This window comes from Musca domestica, unplaced genomic scaffold (genome assembly GCF_030504385.1).
Source record: "Musca domestica strain aabys unplaced genomic scaffold, Musca_domestica.polishedcontigs.V.1.1 2, whole genome shotgun sequence".
Classification (NCBI taxonomy): domain Eukaryota; kingdom Metazoa; phylum Arthropoda; class Insecta; order Diptera; family Muscidae; genus Musca; species Musca domestica.
The window spans coordinates 38,393,137-38,416,968 of record NW_026712249.1 but is presented as its reverse complement, the minus strand read 5'-3'; the positions used below and the strand labels follow the sequence as shown (position 1 = coordinate 38,416,968).

Below are 23,832 nucleotides of genomic sequence, written 5' to 3'. Positions count from 1 at the left end.
CGCTTTTTTGTAATGGAATTTATAAAAAATGCTAGATGGAGAATGGGACATTCCTGAGATCACAGGAAAGAGAGGACAAAATTCAAGCAAGAAGAAAATGTCTCTAAGGTGACTATGAAAACTCCTCTCTTAGATTTTATAACAACTTTCTCACTCAGAGAGTCTGTAATGACGCTTTTGTGGGAGTCTATAAAGATTCCCTTCTGGGAGTCTATAAAGACTCCCTTCTGGGAGTCCATAAAGACTCCCTTCTGGGAGTCTATAACGACTCTTCTGGGATTATATAAAGAGTACCTTCTGGAAGTCTTTCAAGGCTATAAAGATCCCCTTTCTGGGACTTCCTCCTTAGAGTCTATAACGACTGCCTTCTGAGAATCTATAACGACTCCCTTAAGGGAGTCTATAAAGATTCCATGTTGGGAGTCTATAACGACGCTCTTTTGAAAGTCTATAACGACTCTCTTCTGGGAGTCCATAACGACTATCTTCTGGAAGTCTATAAAGGCTCCCTTCTGGGAGTCTATAGAGACTCCCTGCCTCCCTCAGCTCCAGCTCGTCTATAGAGACTCCAGTATTTATGAAGAGACTCCCTTCATCGCTTGGCCTTGGCTTGTCTATAGAGAGGGGCCGTCAACTCTACATCGACTATCTGAAGTTGTCTTCTTCATCGATTCTCTGGTCGCCGGCTTTTCTTTAAAACTTCCATAGGCTTCAGCTCGTCAATAGTGACTCCCCAGGACTTCACTTCATCTATAGTGACTCCCCAGGACTTCACTTCATCTATAGTGACTCCCCAGGCCTTCAGTTCGACTAAAGAGACTCCCTGGGCTGCAACTCGTCTATAGACACTCCCTGGGCTGCAACTCATCTATAGACACTCTCTGGCCTTCAACTCGTCTATAGAAACTCCCTGGCCTCTAACTCATCTAAGCTCGCCTATAGAGACTTCCTGACCTCCAGCCCGCCTATAGTGACTCCCCTGGCCTCCAGCTCGCATTTACAGACGCCCTGGCCGTCGACTCATTTATATAACTTCCATAGACCTCAGCTCAACTATAGACTCTCCCTGGCCTCCAGCTCACCTATACAAAGACTCTCTAACTTATCTATAGAGACTCCCTGGCCTCCAGCTCGCCTATAGAGACTCCCTAGCCTCTAACTCATTTATGTAGACTCCCTGGCCCCCAGCTCGCCTATAGAGACTTCCTGGCTGTCAACTCGTTTATATAAACTCCATAAACTTCAGCTCGTCTGTAGTGACACCCCAGCTCTTCAGTTCGACTAAAGAGACTCCCTGGGCTGCAAATCGTCTATAGAGACTGCCTGGGTCTCCCTGGCATCCAGATCGCCTATAGAGACTCCCTGGCATCCAGCTCGCCTATAGAGACTCCCTGGCCTCCAGCTCGCCTATAGAGACTCCCTGGCCTCCAGCTCGCCTATAGAGACTCCCTGGCCTCCAGCTCGCCTATAGAGACTCCCTGGCCTCCAGCTCGCCTAAAGAGACTCCCTGGCCTCCAGCTTGCCTAAAGAGACTCCCTGGCCTCCAGCTCGCCTATAGAGACTCTCTGGACTCCAGCTCGCCTATAGAGACTCTCTGGACTCCAGCTCGCCTATAGAAACTCCCTCGTCTCCAGCTCGCCTATAGAAACTCCCTCGTCTCCAGCTCGCCTATAGAAACTCCCTCGTCTCCAGTTCGCCTATTGAGACTCCCTGGTCTCCAGCTCGCCTATAGAGACTCTCTGGACTCCAGCTCACTTATAGAGACTCTCTGGCCTCCAGCTCGCCTATAGAGACTCCCTGGCCTCCAGCTCGCCTATACGGACTCCCTGGCCTCCAGCTTGCCTATAGAGACTTCACTAGCCGCCGGCTCGTCGTCTGGGTTTCAGTTGTTTTAGGCAGCCTGCCTGGGCTTCAGCGCGTTTGTAGAAGGTTCCAAGGCATTCTCGTCTTCCTGGCTTTTACGCCCCTCTATATCGACTCTCTTACTGCTATCTTTTCTTTACAGCTGCCTTTAACTTCAGCCCGTCTAAAAAACATACCTAGGGTTCAGCATGTCTATGCAGCTCCCCAGGATCGTTTAAATAGACTTTTTCGTTCCTTCATCTCATCTAAATAGACTCCCTGAATAAACCCTTCTCTAACGTCTATTATTTTCTTAATTAAGCTCAGATGAATCAACAAAATCATCCAGAATTTCCCTAATTTATGAATGCTTTACAAATTCCCGATAGTTCCAATTTAAATCAAATTAAACACCACCAATTATTAAAAATAAGAAGATGTTCCAACCAAACTATTTCATCAAACTCAGAAAAACGTGATAGGCACCGCTCGCTAAAAATAATAACAACAACATCGCCAATTGTTGTAATAGTAATAACGTAATAGTAGTAATTTATAATCACACACATCGGTTCTAACGTAATTTGTATTGTGTATTTGTTTTTTGTTTAATTCACAATGTTAATTGGCAAACGTTGTGAACGAACTCGTCGCCGCCGACTCACTCACATGTCGATCATCGTCGATCGCGTAATAACATTTTATAATTTTTTATTTTGTAGCTTAATAAATAATTCTACCGTTTTATAATTTAAGAATTTTAAAACAGATTCGTGAGAGTTTGATAACACAACGAAAACAACAACAGCAGCAACAACTTTGTAATTGGTCACTTAACGTTGTTGGGTTGGAAAAACAAAGTTGGTTGGTTGCATCGAATAGTTCGATGCGGTATGCGGACTTTTAATGAAAATGTAGAACAAGATGAATGCATTGGGATATCAGCTGTCGATGCAGAACTCTTGCCACAGAACTGTTATCACAGTCGTATTCCTGTAGCCTGGTCAATGCAGAACATATACAAAATTCCACCTCATTTGAGGTCACCGAATTAAGAGCTTTAAACTAAGACCCCCAAAAAGAAAGAGATCAGTCCCTGAATCTAGAATTTTGAAATTTTGGGTGAGGGTCACTCTTGGTCCGAAGGGGTCAAAAAAGGCTGGGTTTTCGAAAAATTTGCAGTAGGACGGTACGAAAGTACTAAAAGGTACTAAATATGATACCTTTTGTATTTGACGAACCAGTAGAGCAAGAACTCTTAAATATGGAATAAGGGTCACTAATTGAGTGAGTGATGGATTTACCAAAGGGAGTTTGGAAATTCGCACCATAAGTGTACGTAAGGTACTAAAATGTACTACATTTGGTGCGATTTCGTATGAAGTTAACCGTTAGAGCTAAAAACTTGAAATTTGGAATGGGAATGAAGGTTGAGGAGTAGGGTTGATGTAAGGAGGTAGTTAAGGGTGTACTCATTAATACGAAAAGTACTAAACTGTACTAAATTTGGTACAATTTGAATTTGGAGAAACGGATGGAGTTGGACTCCTTACATTTGAAATTAACATTACTTGCAGAGTGTAGGATTGAGGTATCGATTGGGGTATAAATTTGTACTTATGTACAGGAACGGTACTAAATTGTACTAAATTTGGTACAATTTGAATTTGGGTGAACCAATAGAGTTGGAATCCTGAAATTTGGAACTAAGATTACTATGGCATAGGTGATTTTGGAAATTCGTACTTTTGTGTACTAAATGACACTAAATTTGGTACAATTTAAATTTTGGGTAAACCGGTGGAGTTGGAAGCCTGAAATTGGGTTTGCAAAATTTAGTATTAATCGTAGATATAGTTAGATTTCCGAATTTTGGTGTTTGGGAATTGGTGTGTAGTATTGAGATATTAAGGTGGTATTGGAAATATGTACCGTAGATGTATGAAAGGTATTAAATGGCACTAAATTTGGTATTTTGGGTAAGGAATTGAGTTGAAGGTCTAAAATTTGGAATTAGGGTCATCTTTTGTGCGATTTGGTTGATATATGACGGGCAACTTGGAAATGCCTACTAAAAAGTACGGAAATTACTAAATAGTATTAACTTTGGTACTTGGGGAAGAAATAGAGCAAGAAATCTGAATATTGGAGTGAGAGTCCTTGATGTTGCGTAGGATAAACAAACTAAAGTGTTTATCGAAATTTTAGGAATATGTGTACCAGAAGTACTAAAACGCACTAAATTTAGTAGCATCTGGAATTATATAAACGGACAGAGAAGGAACCTTGAAATTTGATATGAGAATCAAGTCTGAAAAATAGTGTTGATACATTTTAGGAAAGATATAAATATTTAGCATATTTACCCTTTGTGGGGGAGGTACCGGAAGCAGTGGACAGATATATCCCATCTTTACACCAGACCTTGGGTTTATAAAAATATTGTGATGTGCGTACTTTGAAGACAATCGGACTTTTACATCACGTTTTAATAGAGTTATAATTATTTCAAATTTTGACCATTTGTGGGGTAGGTACTTGATAGAGTGGACCGATATTGTCCATTTTCACACTTGACCTAGCACTGATGCAACTATTAGGATATGCAAATTTGGGTCAAAATCGGATTATCTTTTTTCCCTTTCTGTGCAGTAAATTATTTTCTTTGAAAATGTTTACATTTTGTGGGGAAGGTACCAGAAGGAGTGAACCGATTTTGCCCATCTAAGTTTGATAATAGTATTACGATGTACCAAGTTTGGATCAATTCGGATACTCCCTTCGTGCGCACCAGCCAGCCAGACAGTCGGACGGACGTTTCTAGATCGACTCCAAAGGTCCTGAAGGAATTGGTACAAAGGCACCTATTTATTCCAAGAGGCACGTGTTTGCCGTATCATATGATATATACCCTCTGCAGCCAAATAGCTGCTTGAAAAACATTGTTTAATACATACGCGATTGTTAAAAAATATATTTCAAAAATGCACTATATTTAAAAAAATTTAAAAAGTATCAGTCGGTTTTACCGAATGATGTATACATAAAAGACCAGTGAAATAACTGGCTGACTGACTGACTGAGAACCAACGCCAAGACGAAACGTCTAAAGTTAGAGCCTTGACATTTGCACAAGGATCAGTCTTGTTCCGTATGCGGGTTTTACTAAAAGGGTATGAAAAATACTAATAATTGAATACTTGTTTTTGGACCAACGAAATGAGCTAGAATTCTGAAATTAGGAATGACATGGAGCAGGACAGATGTACCAAAGAATTTTTTGGAATTTTAAATGGTTCTAAACTTCTAAAATTGTACCAATTGGTATTACGTGAAGGGATAAAGCTAAAAACTTGACATTTTGGTTTAACAATTAAGGTTGGAAAGTACGTTTGATACATGAAAATGGTTTTGGAAATGTGTACAACGTGTGTGAATTGTACTAAATGGTACTAAATTTAGAATACTTTGGTTTGGGGTGAACGGATGAAGCTGGAATTTTGAAACTGGGTAGGTTTGTGATAAAGATGTGGCTTTGGAAATATGTACTACAAGAGCACGAAAAGTACTAAATAGTATCATATTTGGTACAATTTGATATTGCAAGAAATGTGCTTGAAATGTGTAATTTATTATTAAGGTCGCCGTAAATTTATAGTCTGGGCATATGGATGTGGTTTCGGAAAAGTGTACTATAATTGTGCGAAAGTGCTAAATGGTACTAAATTTGGTGTTGGTAGATTATTATATAGATATTATAGATTACTGATGGTATCTGTTTTTGAGATTTGGTGATGGTTTGGAAATGTGTCCTATATTTGTACAAAAAATTACTAAGTGGTACGATATTTGGTATTGGGTCAGCGGATAAGGATGGAATTTTCAAATATTATATTGAAGTCTCTGTTGGTATATGAAATTGAGGTATGGAGCTGATTTTGGAAATGTATGCTATAATTATACGAAAACTACAAAATAGTGTTAAAACTGGCATTGGGTGAAGCAATAGAGCTAAAATCTTGAAATTTAATATAGATGTCAATGTTGGTGTTTGTGATTAAGTTGGGAGGTGGTTTCAGAAATATGTACTAAGTTGTTCGAAAATTACTAAGTGTATCAAAAAAATTGGGTATTGGGTGAAGGGATAGAACTGGAATCCCTGAAATTCAGGTATTGAGGTGGTTTTTGGAATTGTGTTTTGAAATTGTACAAAAAGTGTTAAATGGTACCATGAAATTTGATTTAGATGTCACTTTTGGTGTCTGTGGTGAAGATTGGAGATGGTTTCGGAAATGTGTACTAAATTTGATAGTGGGGAAATTCCTGAAATTTCATATTGGTATCTGAGGTTGAGATATGGAGACGTTGAAATAGTTTTGAAAAGAAAAATTGGATGTGGGTCCATTGTGCAATGGTTTTAGCAAAATCTTCCTTGGTGAACTTCAAAATGAGAGATTCTGAACACTTTTTGGTGTAAAAGGAAAAAATTTGCCCGTAATTCTTTCCGAAAAAGTAAAAGCTTAAATAATATATAAAACCTTGAAAGTCGGAAAATTTAGTACGTATTTTGAGTACTAAAAAGCGCTAACACGAACTGTGGGAACGAGTTTAAAGTTTTGAGGCGGGCTAAGTGGATGTACCATTTAAGACGCAGTCGCCGGCAATATTTGCATGAAATAATATTCAAGAATTAAATTTAATGCCATGTTTACGTTAGAACTTTTTGTAGGGTTAACCTACTTTGAGAGGATTTATTTGAAGTATAAGTAATGGATATGACAATTTTAATCCAAATCCAGTCGGTTAACCCATTTATATATAAACGTAGTGTAATGGACCCTACTATTAACTCAGTAAAGATTTCATGCATTGTACAGAGTTTTATGTTTTTTATTTTGAAAACACATTGTTCAAATATCCGATTGATGTTGGCAATGACAAGGCTTACAAATCAATTGTATAACTAAAGATGTCTTTAGCTTAGGGTAGTGAATTTAATATAACTAAGAAAAATTGAATACGACTTAAACGAAGAATAAAATTAATATTAATAGTAGTATGATGAAATTTATCGAAAATAATACAAATTATCTAATATTTTGTGGTAAAACTGCGATGCAAGTATTCCAACTGAGTCCAATCAAAAAAAGGCTCATCATTTTTTTTCTTTGTGGTAGGAAAAGTTATGATGAACTTCAAAAACTGTATAAAAATCCAAATACTTTACAGATATGTTTCCCAAAAAAAAATTAAATTTTGTTTTTAAAAAATATATACAGGGTGAGATAAAAAAAACTGCAACAAAGTCAAACGCCATAACTTCTATATTTTTTAAATTTTTTTTTTTGAGTGAACGCAAAAAATGTCGGACATAACATCAAATTTAAGAAAAAGTTTAGATTTGTTCGAATTGGTCACCTTTGGCACGAATTATAGCCTTCAAACTGCCAATGAAATCGTCACACGCTACCCGAATGTTGCTCTGCGGTATTTTGGCCCATTCCCGGCGAAGCTCTTGCTTGAGGTGATCGACACTTTGTTATTTTTTAATGCCAACCTTGCTTTCCAAAATACTCCAGACACAATAGTCCAACGGATTGGTATCCGGAGATTTTGGTGACCATTGTGTACTGTAACTGTCGCATGCTGGGTGGAATGGTACTGAGTCCTGTTGGAATGTCAAGGTCTGCAGCCAAAATTGCTTTAATACAAATCTTTAAGACACCATCTAGAATATTTTCGCGATAATATTCGACATTTATTCTGATGCCACGGTCGATTAATACGAGCGGAGAGCGACCATCGGCTGTTGTGGTGGCCCACACCATCACCATGGTCGGCGCTTGAGTTCTGGTGGCCAACCGAAGGTGCACATTTTCAGCTGACCTCTTTGGCATGTAAACACAATCATTTTGTTTGTTTACAAACTGATGGATAACGAATGTTTTCTCATCGGAGAAACCCAAATTCGGCAGTTCATCACTTCACCACGACCAAGCGAAGCAACTCTTTAGCTTTTTGGAGTCTATTTTCTTTAGGTTGCGGTGTAAGTTCTTGCACTTTTTGGAATTTCAATGGCTGTACCCGACCTCATTTTTAAATATTTGCCGAATGGAATATTGCGATACGTTCAGCTTAAGAGCCATTTTTTGACCACTGCGACGCGGGTTACGATCAAGTCGGTTCTTTATTTTTCGAACCATTTCTGCTGATGTTGCTGTTTTCTTCCGTCCACTCCCTTGACGTCGGGGTACGCTACCAGGTAACGAGCGATGTTACGAGACACGAAAGATTTATTCACATCCGATTCTCACGTCCTTGGGCTCGTCCTTGGGCCAAACAAATATTGTTTGGAAAATTTCTTTTCAGACGGGCGAACGGACTGTCATGCATAAATCGACTCAGAAAGTGGTTCTATGAAGATCCTCAAAAGCAACTCTGGGTCTATCTCGCTTCCTGCTTCATGTTACAAACAAATGCACAAAGACATAATACCCTTAGGGTAGGGTAAAAAAATCCAATATTTTGAGCTGTATATTTCCAATTGGATCATGGTTTGTGCCAAAATTAGATCGAATCCCCCTACATGAAAAAAGCCTAGATTATGGCCTTATAGCTTTACTCTCGGGAAAAAAAGTTATCGCAAAATACCTTTCGTGTGCCATAACTTTCAAAATAAAAGATAATTTAAAATATCATCTAAACATTCCAGATAAGGTTTAGTATTCGAGTTCCCTTTCGATCTCTTTTACGACATAAGAATCCAATTATTACTAAAATACCATCATAACAAACAATTGAATGCGATCAATTATGAAAATATTGCACAATTTCGATTATGGAAGAATCCCATCGAGCAATCGCTTTCGGTATTCAATATTCGTGTAGGTCAAATAATTTTATCTATTTGCGAAGCTAATTTATCTGAAAATCATGTGGAAAGTTTCTCTCAATTATCGCGATAATAGACAACAACAAAAAAAAAACAAAAGAACTACAACGACGACATCCACATATCTGGCCCCCCAAACGTAATACCAATTAAGAAATTCTGAAAAAATAAAACAACTACAAATTAATTGTTTCACAAAATTCTCTCAGCCGTCAGCGGCGGTGTGAAAATCAATTATTTAAGTCTTAATTTTTATCAAAATCCAAATCAATTGTAATGAAATTAATTGTTTGTGACAGACATTACACGAAATTGCAAGAGGGTTGGAGAGGAGAGTGGAAGAAGGTAATGGAGGGAATGCCTTGTTGGGCAGGCGTCTTAGGGCATTAGTTTGGAATTAAATAAAAATAAAAATTAAAAACAGCACGAGTTGTTAATGAAATTATTTTAATTACTCTATAGGCATCTTAATCTGTCGTCTTCCCCCATTTCCGATTTCGCTGGAATTACGTGAAAGTTTTAATGAACTTTTAACCTTGCAATTATATGGGTACATATGGGGAAAAGATTATTTAAAGGAATGCTGGAGTAAAATGGGCTTATTTTTTATATACATAACCAGTAAGGAGAGGTCAAAAGTGGGGCGGGGCCGACTAAAAAAATATATATCGGAGCCGAGTTCCACAAAATGGAAACGTACGTGCTGGAATTCACTCCGTTTAGGCTGAAGTTAGCGGTTTATTTGCACCATAAACCTCAATTCAGATTAAGGATTTTAGGAGCTATGTCCAAATCTAAGCCGATCTCGATAACATTTGGCAAAGGTATTTGCGAACTCTATAAGATAACGGGTACCAAATGTGGAGGACTTAATTTCATGTACTTGCTTCTTGACTGAATTCGGTTGGATGTGCCAAAATTCTGGTTATTTGGACTTATATTGGCCATTTGGTGCACAACCCGAAAATCGGTTAAATATATATATGGGAACTATATGCAAATCTGAACCTATCTCGATACAATTTGACAGAGGTATTTTTGGGCTGTATCTGATGTCTGATACCAAACATTCTTACGAATGTGGGTGACTTAAACACCAAATCGGATGAAACCTATATATGGTAGCTATAGCCATGTCTGAACCGATTTTCTCCAAATTTAATGTTCTTGCTACTAGACTGAATTCGGTGGGATGTGCCAAAATTCAGGTCATTTGGACTTATATTGGCCATTTGGTGCATAATTAACCGGTCGAAGATATATATATGGGATCTTGATACAATTTGACAGAGATATTTCTGGACTGTCTTTGATATCTGATACCAAACATTATTTTTGCTGGGTGCATATTACGAATGTGGGGGAGTTAAACACGAAATCGGATGAAACCTTTATATGGGAGCTGATCCGATTTTCTCCCAATTCGAAGTACTTGCTTCTACACTGAATTCGGTCGGATGTACCAATATTTAGGACTTTTGTACTGATATTGCCCATTTGGTGCATTATTAACACGAAATCGGCTAAAGATATATATGGGAGCTATGTCCAAATCTTTACCGGAATCGGTCTTCTCCTTCTGGTACCTCCCCCTACAAAAGGTCGAAATTTTCAAAAAAAATATTTTTTTTCTACACAGAAAGAGAAACGATAATCTGATTTTTCTCCAACTTTTCGAATCCTAATATTTGCATCAGCACTAGGTCAGCTGCGAAAATGGACAATATCGGTCAACTCCATCAAGTACCCCACCAGGTATCAAAATGTTGAATAATTATAACTCTTATAAAATGTAATGTAATCACAATACTTTTATTAATCCAAGGTATGGTGCGAAGATAGAATATATCATTCCACTCCTTTTGGTTACTCCCCACAAAGGTTAATAATTTTGAATATCCATGAAGCTCGTGAAACCCGAAATTGACATCCGTTTCCATTTGGACTTGCCACATCTGTTTTAAATATGGTAGAGATCGGACCATTCCATCTGGTAACTCTCCTACAAATGGTCAACATTTTGAATGACCAAAACGATCATAAAATCTGAATTAGGCATCCTCGTCGTATTCCACACATCCCATTATTTCTACTAATACATGATCTGTTGTGAAGATGAGTTATATCGGTCCACTCCTTCTGGTACCTCCCCCACAAAAGTTAAAACTTTTGAATATCCATGAAGCTCATAAAAAGCGAAGTTAACATCCGATTCCATTCCAGACTTGGTACATCTCAATATTTCCATCAACCCAAGATCTGTTATAAAGATGCTAGAGATAGGGCCATTCTTTTGCTACCTTCCCCATAAAGCTAAGTCTCTCAGTCGATCCTCACGAAAGTTTGCATGGAGTAGCGTTAGGGTTAGAATTAAAGCCTATGAAAATGTAGTGGACCAAAAAAAACATTTTCCTGATTTTGCAGTCGCTCTACACGAGGAGAGAGTTACTTACAGGGAAGACGTCGAGCATTTTGGGTGACCATTAGATCATATTTAGCTGTAAAATGGACCACGACTTCGAATTTTTTTCGAATACATAACAACACAGCAGGGCTCTATGACATTATTTCAAAATCGAAATATTCTAAAATTAATTTGAACATAAGGTGGTTTCCACCATATTGTAGTGTTGTATAGCCTTTGCTTACTTGTTTAAAATGTTGATGAGTTTACCAATAGGTTGAGGAAAAGACACATAATGGGATAACCTTCAGTATTTTCTCTCAGTGTACTCTGGACATCAATAAAACCAAACACCATATGTTTGAACACAAAAAAAAATCCAAATCTATATTGAGCAGAATATCCTGCCTGTCCCATAAACTGATAAGCTAGGCATGCATTTTTAACACACGTGTGTGTTTACGCTGAGATCTATGAGTTTAGGTCATGTTCACGCACACACACACACACACACACAAACGAACGCACACACTTGAGTTGCCAAAGGGGGTCTTAATTTTTTCCCGATGAAGATCTTCAAAAAAAATAAACAACAAACGGAAGATGTGTCTATTTTTAAAAGAAAGAAAAATCTCATTGGAGTTGCTTCATTGTTTTTGAGATGACATCTCCCCAGCATCTATAGGGAGATCAGTTGTAGCTAAGGCTTCGGAAACAAAGGATCGTCCCGGGTACCAAACAAAAAAGATTTTGCTATAAATTTATTGGAAATTAATTTTTTTTTTATTATTAAAAACAAAAACATTAAATGGCATCATTTGGTGTTCGTGGCATGAGCCAGAATTTTGGCATTAAAATTTGTTGCTGCCGCGTGTGCACCTGCATACATTTCGGTTTTATAACTTCACGGGCGGGTCTTTTGAAAATCGTTCAATTAGGCTTGGCATCGCTGTGCGAGGGTCTGCTCATTAAATATGGTATACCAGCAGCTGACTCAATTGGTCAAGCACTGACGGGATTTCTAACAACCACATCGTATTGTTTTACAACGACGGCGATTTTATTGGCCTGCTATTGTTTTTCGGATAAATCGTATGGATTAATAAGGCAATCGTTGTTTGTAAGTTTCAAAAATATTAAATGTTCATAAATTTTAATAGGAATATTTTTAAAGAAAAAAATCTCAAAAATGTCTCAAAGAAAAAACAGGTCAATAACAGAGCAATAAGTGAGAATTTTTAAAGCATGTTTTTTATGGACCAACAGAAATATAATTGTGGATTTTTATACCCTCCACCTTGAAAGGAGGGTATAATAAATTTGCCATTCCGTTTGTAACATCCCATAATGTATATATATTCATAATCAGCATGGAATTCTAAGTCGATTTAACGATGTCCGCTTGTATAGCCCCCATATAACGGTACCTACCGATTTTTGGTATTTTGATGATGATCATGATGAAAATTGGTATTTGTTGGTCATAATGGGTTCTAGCTCCGGCGACGAAACATTGCATGTATAGGTTCACTATTTGGTATAGCCCCCATATAATGGTACCTCCCGATATTCGGTATTTTGATGATTTTTGCCACATTTTCCCACGAATATGTCTTAAAATTGGTATTTGTGGGTCATAATGGGTTCTAATGTTTCCCTTACCCTAAGGTGAAGGGTATTAAAAGTTCGGCCCGGCTGAACTTAATGTTTTTTTTACTTGTTAAAGACCATTTTTCGAAGGACACAGAGTAAAAATCGTCGATTTTGAAGAATATTTTTTAACGGACCAACAGAACAATAAGCAACGATTTTTGAAAAATATCTTTCAAGGATCAACAAAGCAATAATCACGGATTTTTAAATAATGTGTTTCAAAGTACCAGCAGACAAATGATCATGGATTCTGAAAGAATATTTTTGTAAGGACCTACAGAGCAATAATGATGGCTTTTAAAAAAATGGAGGATTTTTAAAGAATATTTTTCGACAAATTCTAAGGACCAACTAAGCAATAATTCGGGGTTTTAAAGAAGGATTTTCAAGGACCAACAGAGGAGTAATCATGGATTAATCGTGGAACGGAGCAAAAATCTGAGATTTTAAAAAAATATTTTTTAAAGGGAAAACAGAGCAACAATTGTGAATTTTTAAAGAATGTTTCATTTCAAGGAATAATTGAGGGATTTAAAAAAATGTTTTTTAATGGTCAAGGTAGTAATATTCATGGATTTTAGTTTTCAGGGGTCATCAGAGGAATATTTTTAATTTCATTATAAGAAAAAAGTTATTAGTCGCTTTTTCCGGAAGATGTATAGTCCAGATCAGTTTATATACAGGGTAAGATGAAAAAACTGCAACCAACTTCAGACTACTGTCATTTCAAAGCCACTAGTCCGACAGTTGTTAAAATTATTCCAGTGACAGCTTATTATATTGTTTACAAGTGTACAAAAGCATTTTGGTGAGTATCTTCCAGAGAAAAAGTTACTCGTAATGGAATTTAAGCGATTTCTTTATATTTGGCTGGAAAACCACAAGTGGCAATCGTTAGAGCACTCCAGCATTTAAATGTGAACAAATCGTTTGTGTCTCGAACCATCGCTCGTTACCGTGATACTGATAGCGTAGCCCGACGTCAAGGAAGTGGACGGGAGAAAACAGCAACATCATCATGGTTCGAAAACTAAAGAAGCCACTTGATCGAAACCCGCGTCGCAGTGGCAGAAAAATGGATCGTGAGCTGAACATATCGCAATATACCATTCGGCAAATATTGAAAAATGAGCTCGGGGTAAAGCCATTGAAATTCCAAAAAGTGCAAGAACTTACTGAAAGGAAATTGACTCAAAAGAGCTAAAGAGTGCTTCGCTTAGCCGAAAGAGGTAAACTGCCGAATTCGGTTTTCTCCGAAAAGAAAACATTCCTTGTCCAGTAGTTTGTAAACAAACAAAATGATCGTGTTTACTTGCCAAAGAGGTCAACTGAAAATGTGCATGGTAATGGTGTGGGCCGCCATAACAGCGGATGGTCGCTCTCCGCTCGTATTAATCGACCGTGGCATAAGAATAAATGCCGAACATTATCGCGAAAATATTCTGGAGGGTGTATAAAAGCCTTGGGCACGCAAACATTTTGGCCGCAGACCTTGGACATTCTAACAGGACTCAGCTCCATCGCACGCGCCACCGAAGAATGATTACAATATTAGGTTCTTCGCTTCATTTCCAGCGCACAATTACCACCAACATTTCCGGATACCAATCCGTTGGGCTATTGTGTCTGGAGTATTTGGAAACCAAGGTTGGCACTAAAAATACCAAAGTGCCGATCATCTCAAGCAAGCGCTTCGCCGGGAATGGGCCAAAATACTGCAGAGAAACATTCGGGCAGCGTGTGACGGTTTCATTGGCCGTTTGAAGGCCATAACTCGTGCCAAAGGTGACCAATTCCAATAAATTTAAACTTATTCACAAATTGAAGCTATTTCCGACATTTTTTGCTTTCATTCAATAAAATTTAAAAAAAAAATGTAAAAATTATGGCGTTTGACTTTGTTGCAGTATTTTTATTTCACCCTGTATCTCACAGGAAGTAGACGATATAGTCCAAATATGGCACGTTGTAATATTTATATCAGACTTAGGTCAGATACGAATTGGACAATATTGACCAACTGCTTCTGAAACTCCCCCACAAAGGGTCAACAGTTAGAATGATCATAACTCATGGTTGGGATAAGATGTATACCATCTGTCGGCAAAACCGACTGATCTCTCTAAAAACCTATTCCTTTTGATTTCATTCAATACTTGTTTGTCTTTCCAGGAGGTACTTTTCAATGTCATAGCTTGCAGCATGTACTTCAGTGCAGCCAGCTATATGGGATTTGCTTGTGTAGTTTGGTTACATCCACAATTTTTAATAAAACCCGGATTTTGGGCATATCCGGCAATGACAGCAGCCTATGTAAGTTAAATCTTTAGAACTTTAAAATAACATTATTCAAAAACAAAATATTCTCCTTTAACTATTTACAGTACATGGGCTATGCCGGTGGAATTTTGCACGCCATTGATGGATACTTGGCGTTTAGGCATTACAAGGGATATCGGTAATATACATCGGAAAAATAAACACATCCAAGGTCTCAACTCCAAATTCAAATCTTTCCAACGAATCTATTCTAGGAAAAGATTGCATTTGTTTTTATAAATTGTAATTTAAACTAAGAAAAAAGGCAATATTATTTAAGTTATTTTATATACAAAAATATATAAATATATTTATATCGTTAAGTTGACAACAAATAAATCAAGTCTGTGTAATTATTTACGTATCTTCTTTTTGTGTGATTAATAATGTTATAAGGCATATGTTATAGGCAACTTAGTTGGTATCACTTTTTTGGCACACAGTCGAGCAGTGGTTATGAGGAGTATACTTTTCCTTACATACATGGCACAATTCATATCAATTATATCAATGTATAATTTATATGTATGTAAACAAGGCCTATATAAGGTCGGCCAAGAAGACTACTTTTGGAAACAATTTGCCAATAAAATTAGTAGTTTTGGTACTATTGCGTTTTGATTCTCTTTGGATTTCAAATCACAATTATGTGTTTTGACAGAAAATTGTTAATTGTCAGATGGGCTTAATGGACGACCTTATATAGGCCGTGGTCTCAATTGTGTTCTATGAAAATGTGAATTTAAAACTTTTATAAGGGAAATATTTTTCATTTCATATTTTCATAGAACAAGAAACTGGTCCCATGTATGTATATATACATTTTGATATTAAAAATTTACAAAACTTCATCTAGTCTTTAGAACCATTGTCGACCGGTTTTCAATAAATTAGTACATTACTATTGGGAGTTATAAACAACACAAACACTGGACATATTTCAAAAATCTGTGTGATCTGTGACAAGTGGAGATTCGATCTTCGTTTGAGAACAAGATTCTGTTGGGACAGCAAATCGAATACGATTTGGTGGAGTAGAAAAAACGTTAATCAACTTTTTTGGTGCTATTAAATTTCCTGCAAAAAGGACAAAAAAATATTTTTTAATTCTATTCTTACTTAATATTTTATTTAAACGTACCTAATATTTTTGTAGGCCTGACTCGACTCATAGTCACCCTTCATCAGGGCAATGCGCACCCATCGTGGCCTCTCATGGATGGCTTTGTGTATCACAAATTTTAGACCCAACAGCAAATGTTCGAAAAGGACAAACGACAAATTGGGCATGGAGGGAAAATGTTGGACAACGAAGGCTCTAAAAAGGGGGAATTGAAAAATTATTAAGTGTTGTGAAAATGATGAGGGAATGATCGATGCAGAAACATTAGAATGAAATGGAAATTTGTATGAATTTTGAAATGGAAATTAATGATGAATGGCTTGCAGGTGATAAAGTTAATCGAAATAAAACTAATGAAAACGATAAATGTTTGTCGTAACATAATGTTAGGACTTTGAAGGAAATTTTCAAAGGCCTGGATTAAAGACGGAACAAGAGGAATTTTTCTCCGCACGGTTTTTTTTAAATATTTTTTAATGCAGAGAAGAAAAAAAGCCTTGGAAAAATTTGGAAGACATATTTTTTATTTTTACATTTTTATCTAACATTTTAAAGCAAAAGAAAATATTCTTACTGCAATTTGAATCGAAATACAAAACTGAATGGTTGTGGATTAAAAAAATTTTTCAAAAGTCATTTTATACATTTTTTCAATAGTCACCGTGTTTTTTTAATGTTTTTTAATGGTCATCAAAGTGGATTAAAAAAGTTTTCAAGGACCAGCAGAGAAATAATCTTGGGGATTTAATCTTCACAAGAACAATAATTGTGTTTTTTTAATAATTGCGGATTTTTAAACAATATTTTTTCGAGGAAACAGAGCAATAATCGTGGATTTATAAAAAATATATAAAAATATTTTTTTAAGAACCGCCAGCAAAATAACCGATTGTTTTTAAAGAGTATTTTTTAAAGAACCAACAGAGCAATAACCATAGATTTAAAAAAAAAATGTTTTTTTTTTTCTTCAATAATAATCAGATCAATAATCGTGGATTTATTTTTTTTCAATGGAGGAATATTTGATAAAAAAAAATGTTCAATGGAACGAATATTCTTCAACAAATCATCAGAGCAATAATCGTGGATTCTTTAAGGATATTTTTTTCAGTAGTCATCAGGGAAATAATCGTAAATAAAAAAAAAACAAGTAAAAAAGCAGTAAGTTCGGCCGGGCCAAACTTTGAATACTCTCCACCATTTGGAACGATTTTGGAAAATTTCAAAAAATAAAATCCTTAAAAAATTCTCTTAAAATTTTAAAGATAACGAATATAGCCGCTATATTGGGGTCTATACGTTGTTTGTCATAAGCCATTACCGAAACTTGAGTTCTGCCCATTACGAACCAAATAAATTCCGAATTTTAAACAATTTGTTGGTATATATTGCGAACATCAAATACAGAATATGAAATACTTCTGTTAAAAATGTAGTCGAAGTAATCAAAATGCCGAATATCGGAAGGTACCATTATATTGAGGGGTAAAAACAAAAACAAACGGAAAAAGTTCTTCCAATGATAAACATAAAATGCCAAATTTAAAAAAAATCGATCAAAACATATGTCCAAAAATGCCAAAATCCCGATAATGGGAGGTACCACTTTAGCCCAGAAATTCAAATTTTGCCGGTGCAAATTGTCTTAAAATCAAACTGAACAACAGCCAATCTGAGGTATTGGATATTCCCAAGTAGATATGAAAATGCTCGGTTTGTAGATTAAAACCACTAAATAGTTTTGGATTCTCAGACCGAAGTTTAAGCTTTGAAACTCGATATGTTGCTTTATATTACTTGAGGAATCCGTGGTTTAAAAATGTGTCCATATCTTCAAATATTGAGATCTATCCAATCTACCTTCTAAACATATGTGATGGCAAAATTGGCTTTTGGCCAGGAAAATCGAATTCTGCATCACTATGTCGAGAGACCGCTTCTGCTCTTTATCAGCTAAAATTTCAATGAAGAGCCACTAAAACGTGGCTTAATAGACACAATATTAGGTGGTCTTATGGGGAAAATTATAAGAAAAATATAAAATCTATAGTTTTTTTTTCAAAGATTTAGCCACTAATAAAGTGAATAGACACAATATTACGGGTCTTATGGGAAAATTATAAGAAATATGCAATATATAAAATATGTTTTTAAGATTTACTTAACTCACATAAACGCATAAATCATAACCCTTAGCTTCTGAAGAGTATTTGGCTTATTTGAATGTGGGGAATTAAAATATCATGCACATAAATGGATTTTGTATAGAAGTGATTTTTATAATGTGTTTCTATTTGATTCCTGATTTTAATCGACATTAAATGATGTTTTCCAATTTTTGTATGGAATGATTTGAATGCGATATATAAAATCTCCCAATGAGTTTATGTAAAATATGTACATTTCTTGGACTTACCTGACATTTGGTAACAGATACAGAAGGCCACAATTACTCAAAATTGCCATAACAGAGAGTAGTTCGAAAGCAGATTGCCAGGCTCCAATATTTTTTGTGCGTCGTGCAAATGGTCTTTTAAATATGTTGCAAAGCTAAGGGGGATAACAAATTCAAATCCACGACATTTTTACAATATTCCGTACATTTTATCCAACTTACCTTAAACAAATCAATGTGCATGGCAAAGACATTATTAATTAAAGCTCCCAGAGCGGCAAAAGGAGCAACGGCAGCAAATAATACCACATAGCCAAATTGTATGCACATTTGCAAATAATCTTCATAGGTGGATTGATATTGATCCAACCCGGCTTCAAAGAAACATTGTTCATAACGTGATACATCACTGACCAACGACAGTTTATCTTCATCCAGTTCTTTGTGCATTAATTTGGCAAATTTTTGTTTAATAACAGCCAACAAGGGAATACCCACCTCTTGGGCAATGCATACAATCTGAAAGGGACATTTGTTTAATTAAAAGAAAAAGATTTAATTAAAAAGAAAAGATCTTTGAACTTACTTGGAATATCAGCAACTGCATCATCAATTGATAATTTAGCTGTTTCAAATCCTGTATTATAAACGCAATATAGAACAGCGAAAAGAAATTATTCACAATTTCAAAAATCATCCATTTATTAACACGATGTCTTTCGTATTGCAAACGGGTACGATGATTTTCCAATTCCGTAAGAAAGGTTGCCAATTTTTCATATGCCCAAGAGAATATGGCAATCAATATTGATTGAACAATAACAGGAATATATAACAGCCAAGAATCAGGACCAAAATCAGCCAAAACTTCAGCTTCAATTTGAAATTGATATAGGGCAAAATAGGCTGCAGCTACAACGCATAGCAACACCACCGGATATGATATGCAATACATTTGTATGTATGTATAACGCATGGGATAATGACGGGTCAATTTTCCGGTTATGGGATCTACTTTCTCTTTTCCCTTGTAGCTTGTGCGCGGTTTATCCAGACTAGACATTTCAATGGTACCCCAACGATAGGCTAAGCCGGCACAACGACGTTTCCACAATTCTTGGAAAATCTAAAAGAGGATTAAGTTTGAAAAATATTCAATAGGAGAGGTTGTTTATAACCTACCGTTGACCATATAACATAGAAACCAATAACAGCTGATAGGTTAATACTCCATAAATACTGGCAGATACCAAATAAAGCCGGCCAAATCAGTGCCTTGGTATAGAATTCGGTAAAGGCAAAATAAAGACCAATACTCGAGCCGAAATAATTGCGTATATGTTCTATGGGCAGAGAACGTCTGCGCCAATCAAAGCCAAATTTCTCCAAATATTCCTAAATGAGGTGAATATGAAATGTATAATTAATTCAAATCCAATTACAAAAAAAAAAAAAAAAAAAATGAAACTTACAATATCATGCAGTGGAAATAATTCCTCAACAATACCATTACGTATATATGGCAGCAATTGAGGTTTTACAACATCTTTGATGAGCACCGGAGCTTCACAGAATCTTACAATATCATCCACAGTCATGCCGGGCAGCAAGAAATCCGATACTGAGTGATAATTAAATTTCTGCATACTCCCTGTGGTTGTCATCTTCGTCAACTCTGCCTCATCGGCCAAACGCAACAGGGTATCTGTGGATGCAGTCAAATACAAATACTTTTCCTCTTTGCTAATGACTTCCAGAGTCGTCTTAATATCATATTGATGTATAATTTTGCGAACATCTTCACAGTGGGTAAGTTTGGCTTTTTCACCAAATATCAGTACAACATAAGTCTGCATAAAAGAAAAGAAATAATGAATTAATTTGCAATGATCCAAAAATACTATATTTTTGAAGCTAATAAAGTGCATTTCAATTGTTTTAAAGCCAAATTTCGGGGGGCCGAAAATTACTCTAAGTGTCGGAAGTCATTTTTGGTCTTATGTTAAATAAATTTGCAGACATTTTTAAATCTAACTTCAATTTTCGTTTGTCCTTTTAGTTTAGCGAATGTTTGATTGGTTCTTTAAAAATGTTATTATTAATGTTATGTTGGTACATAAAAAAGCATCCTATAAAAACCACAAATATTGCTCTGTCGAAGTTTTAAAAAAAATATATTTCTTAAAAATTCCCAATTATTCCTCTGTTGGTCCTTCGAAAAAATATTTTTAAAAAATCCGCGATACTTGTTCTGCTGGCCCTGTAGATCCTTCAAATAATATTGTTTACAAATCCACGATTATTACACTACTGGTCCTTCGAAAAATATTCGATAAATAATGCTCTGTTGGTCTTTCATTAAGTTATTCATTAAAAATCCACAATTATGGCTCTGGTGGTGTTTGGAAAATATTCTTTAAAAATCTACGATTATTGCTCTGTTCGTCCATCGAAAAATATTCTTTCAAAATTCACAATTATTGCTCTGTTGACCCTTTGCAAAATAGTCCTTAAGAATTAATAATTAATGTTCTGTTTGCTGTTCTAACGGCTTTACATCTTTTGTTTGATTTCTGCTAATCCGCTTCTAACTCCGGGTTCAAAAATTGGGCAACTTTCGCGGGCTGTAACCAATGATCTTCTGCAGTGAATGGGATAGGTTTGGCAGAGCAATTAAAGAGGCTGTAGCGAATACGAGTACACGTTTCACACAGCATTATCAATTCGTGGACAATACGAATTGAAATTACTACACCATCCTGCACGTAATTACGACAAAACTAACCTGGTGTGTATAGGCACACAACGTTCTTCTGAGATGGGAGGTGAGCTAAGAGTACGGCATTCGTACTGTAATTGTTAATGGCATCTGTGACTGCATTAGTATGAATGCTACTCAGACCTGCCTGATAGGCTTCTTGATCAAGTGGCTCTCTCTTATAGCGTTGGACTTCCCTCTGTAGATAATTTATGTCCTTCCTGACACGAAAGCATATGTCTGTGCTGACATATGGGAAGGACCTTCGCGTCCTAATTCGACTCCTGGTGTTATGAGGCGATAGGCTTCTTGATCTAGTGGCTCTCTCTTATAGCGTTGGACTTCCCTCTGTAGATGATTTATGTCCTTCCTGACACGAAAGCATATGTTTGTGCTGACGTATGGGAAGGACCTTCGCATCCTAATTCGCCTTCTGGTGTTATTAGGCGAGAGGGTACCTTCTCGCAGTTCTAAGGGCAGCTTTCTCTCAGGTTTGGATGTTCTTCCAGTTTGTAGCCCTTGTAATCGCAGACCACACGGGGCGGCATAGTTGACCACATACCACAGCTGATTATAAGAGTTCAACCAGGCCTTCTTGTCAGCTCTCTCTCTTGACAACAGGACTGTTAAAGCAATCTTACCGTCACCCAATATAGCCGATAGCGTTCGAACAATTTGCAGTAATATGAAAGAAGATTCGAAAGTTTTGTCTTTGCAATATCACAAGAAAATGTATACAAAGAGTACCATCCAGCAGGACAGCAAACCTGTATAGTTTTGTTCTTTTGATATCGGGATGATGTGTGATTTAAATTGACAGCATAATAAAAAATCGGCTACAAAAGTATCTTTAGATCCCGAGGGTATCCCAGTAGGTTGCTAAACTGTTGACAGTTCTGAAAGAGATCCTTCCTTCCTTCATAGCACTCATTGTACAATGAAGAGAAGGTAGGTCAACTTTGAAAAAATTGCAAGTATAGAGGTCTACCTGTTTGGCTTGTAATGTCAGAATTACTATCAAAACAATAAAAAAGCAAACAACTTGTTGCACTGATTTTGAATAAATACTTTAAAACCGCGAAAACTGAATGAATGGTCAAAATTTCTTTTCAATATAATGTTCTATATATCTCTTATGGTTTATTTCGCGACAAAAACTGTAGATTTTGTCGATGCATTCGTTGCAATAAGCATTTTGAAAACACCCGAATTTGAATATTTTCTGAACAATTTTTTATTATTGAAAAGAAGACACACACATAAGCAAATTAAGTTGGCATATTAAGCCAGAAAAATAAAAAAATTTAAATCATATGGTAGTTCTGCCCTACCTTGAATTCATTGTACCATGATAGCACTCACATTAAACTAGTCTGCAGTATATTTGGTTTCTCAATCCATTAGGTCGATCCTTATAAAATTTCAAGTTTTCAAGTCTCTTTCATCGTGAACAGAAGTTTGCTTTCATATTCACTTCAGTTACATTTGCGATCAACTTTATTTATTTATTTATTTATTTTTTTTTTTTTTTTGTATTTTACGACTGCGATGTCCCACTTCTATTTGCGGGGTTCGCTCAAAACCACAAAGTCACTAAGATCACAAAACAGATTTATTTTATTTTGCCACGAATAAACATTTGAACCAAATTTGGCGCAGCCTCTGGCGACTTCACTCAATTACGTGGCACAAAGATTTCATTATTTTCTCTAACATTTATCCAATTTCTATGCATTTCTCAAATCAAGAACAAACACAATCATTCATACACCCACTTCTTATCTTGTGACGCCCTTACCTTATCGTTTCCAGTATCGTCACCATCATCGCCCTGATCCAATGTTGCTGCCCTCGCACTCAGTTTAAGGCTTCTTTGGCGACGAAACAATTGATTTTCTATGATTTTCTGTGGTCGTCTGCCCAGCAGACTAGGAACTGTTTGCAATGAACCAAAAGAATGGCAAACAATTATATAAAATTACAATGCATATAAATAATATTTCATAGGCTGTTGGCCTTACCTTTGCTCATTTCGTTGGCAGCCATTGTCTTGGCCACTTTTGATACATCAACAAACAAATTGTATTAATTATTCTAAAGATTTTTCCTCTGCTTTGGCACACGCGTCGTCTCTTCACCCAGCTGGTCTTACACAGCATTCCTGTCATTCCACGCAATGCAAACAACAAATAAAAGAAATTTAGAAATTATTTTTTTTTCTTGAGTTTCTTGAGTGGCAGCGCGAAAAAGAAAACAAAAAACAGATGATTGATTGTTGTTGGGGCTGTGAGGGGGGACGAAAATTTATCAAAACAAAGGCAATGAAACCGGCAAATCACAGAGTTGCCATATTCCCAGTTGTATTAATGGTTTGTGGTACTTGCAATTGAGAAATAATTAATAATAAACAATTTAATGGAATAGAAAAATATTAAATAAAAAGTAT

At 36.3% G+C, this 23,832-nt stretch overlaps 2 protein-coding genes across 2 annotated transcripts; one reads left to right on the top strand and one right to left on the bottom strand.

Annotated features, from left to right (window-relative positions):
• Window positions 1-11,918: 11,918 nt before the first annotated feature.
• LOC101889788 (protein singles bar) lies at window positions 11,919-15,470 on the top strand. Its single transcript, XM_005176124.4, has 3 exons — window positions 11,919-12,258; window positions 14,964-15,104; window positions 15,176-15,470. The coding sequence occupies exons 1-3, from the start codon at window positions 11,947-11,949 to the stop codon at window positions 15,251-15,253; spliced, it is 531 nt and encodes a 176-aa protein (XP_005176181.1). The 5' UTR covers window positions 11,919-11,946; the 3' UTR covers window positions 15,254-15,470.
• Window positions 15,382-23,563, bottom strand: LOC101901172 (anoctamin-8). Its single transcript, XM_005176104.4, has 9 exons — window positions 23,408-23,563; window positions 23,185-23,321; window positions 20,101-20,478; window positions 19,811-20,023; window positions 19,215-19,754; window positions 18,851-19,147; window positions 18,650-18,783; window positions 16,252-16,428; window positions 15,382-16,187 (listed from the first exon to the last, which is right to left on the bottom strand). Exons 1-9 carry the CDS (start codon window positions 23,430-23,432, stop codon window positions 16,157-16,159), a joined length of 1,932 nt encoding a protein of 643 aa, XP_005176161.1. The 5' UTR covers window positions 23,433-23,563; the 3' UTR covers window positions 15,382-16,156.
• Window positions 23,564-23,832: the final 269 nt, after the last annotated feature.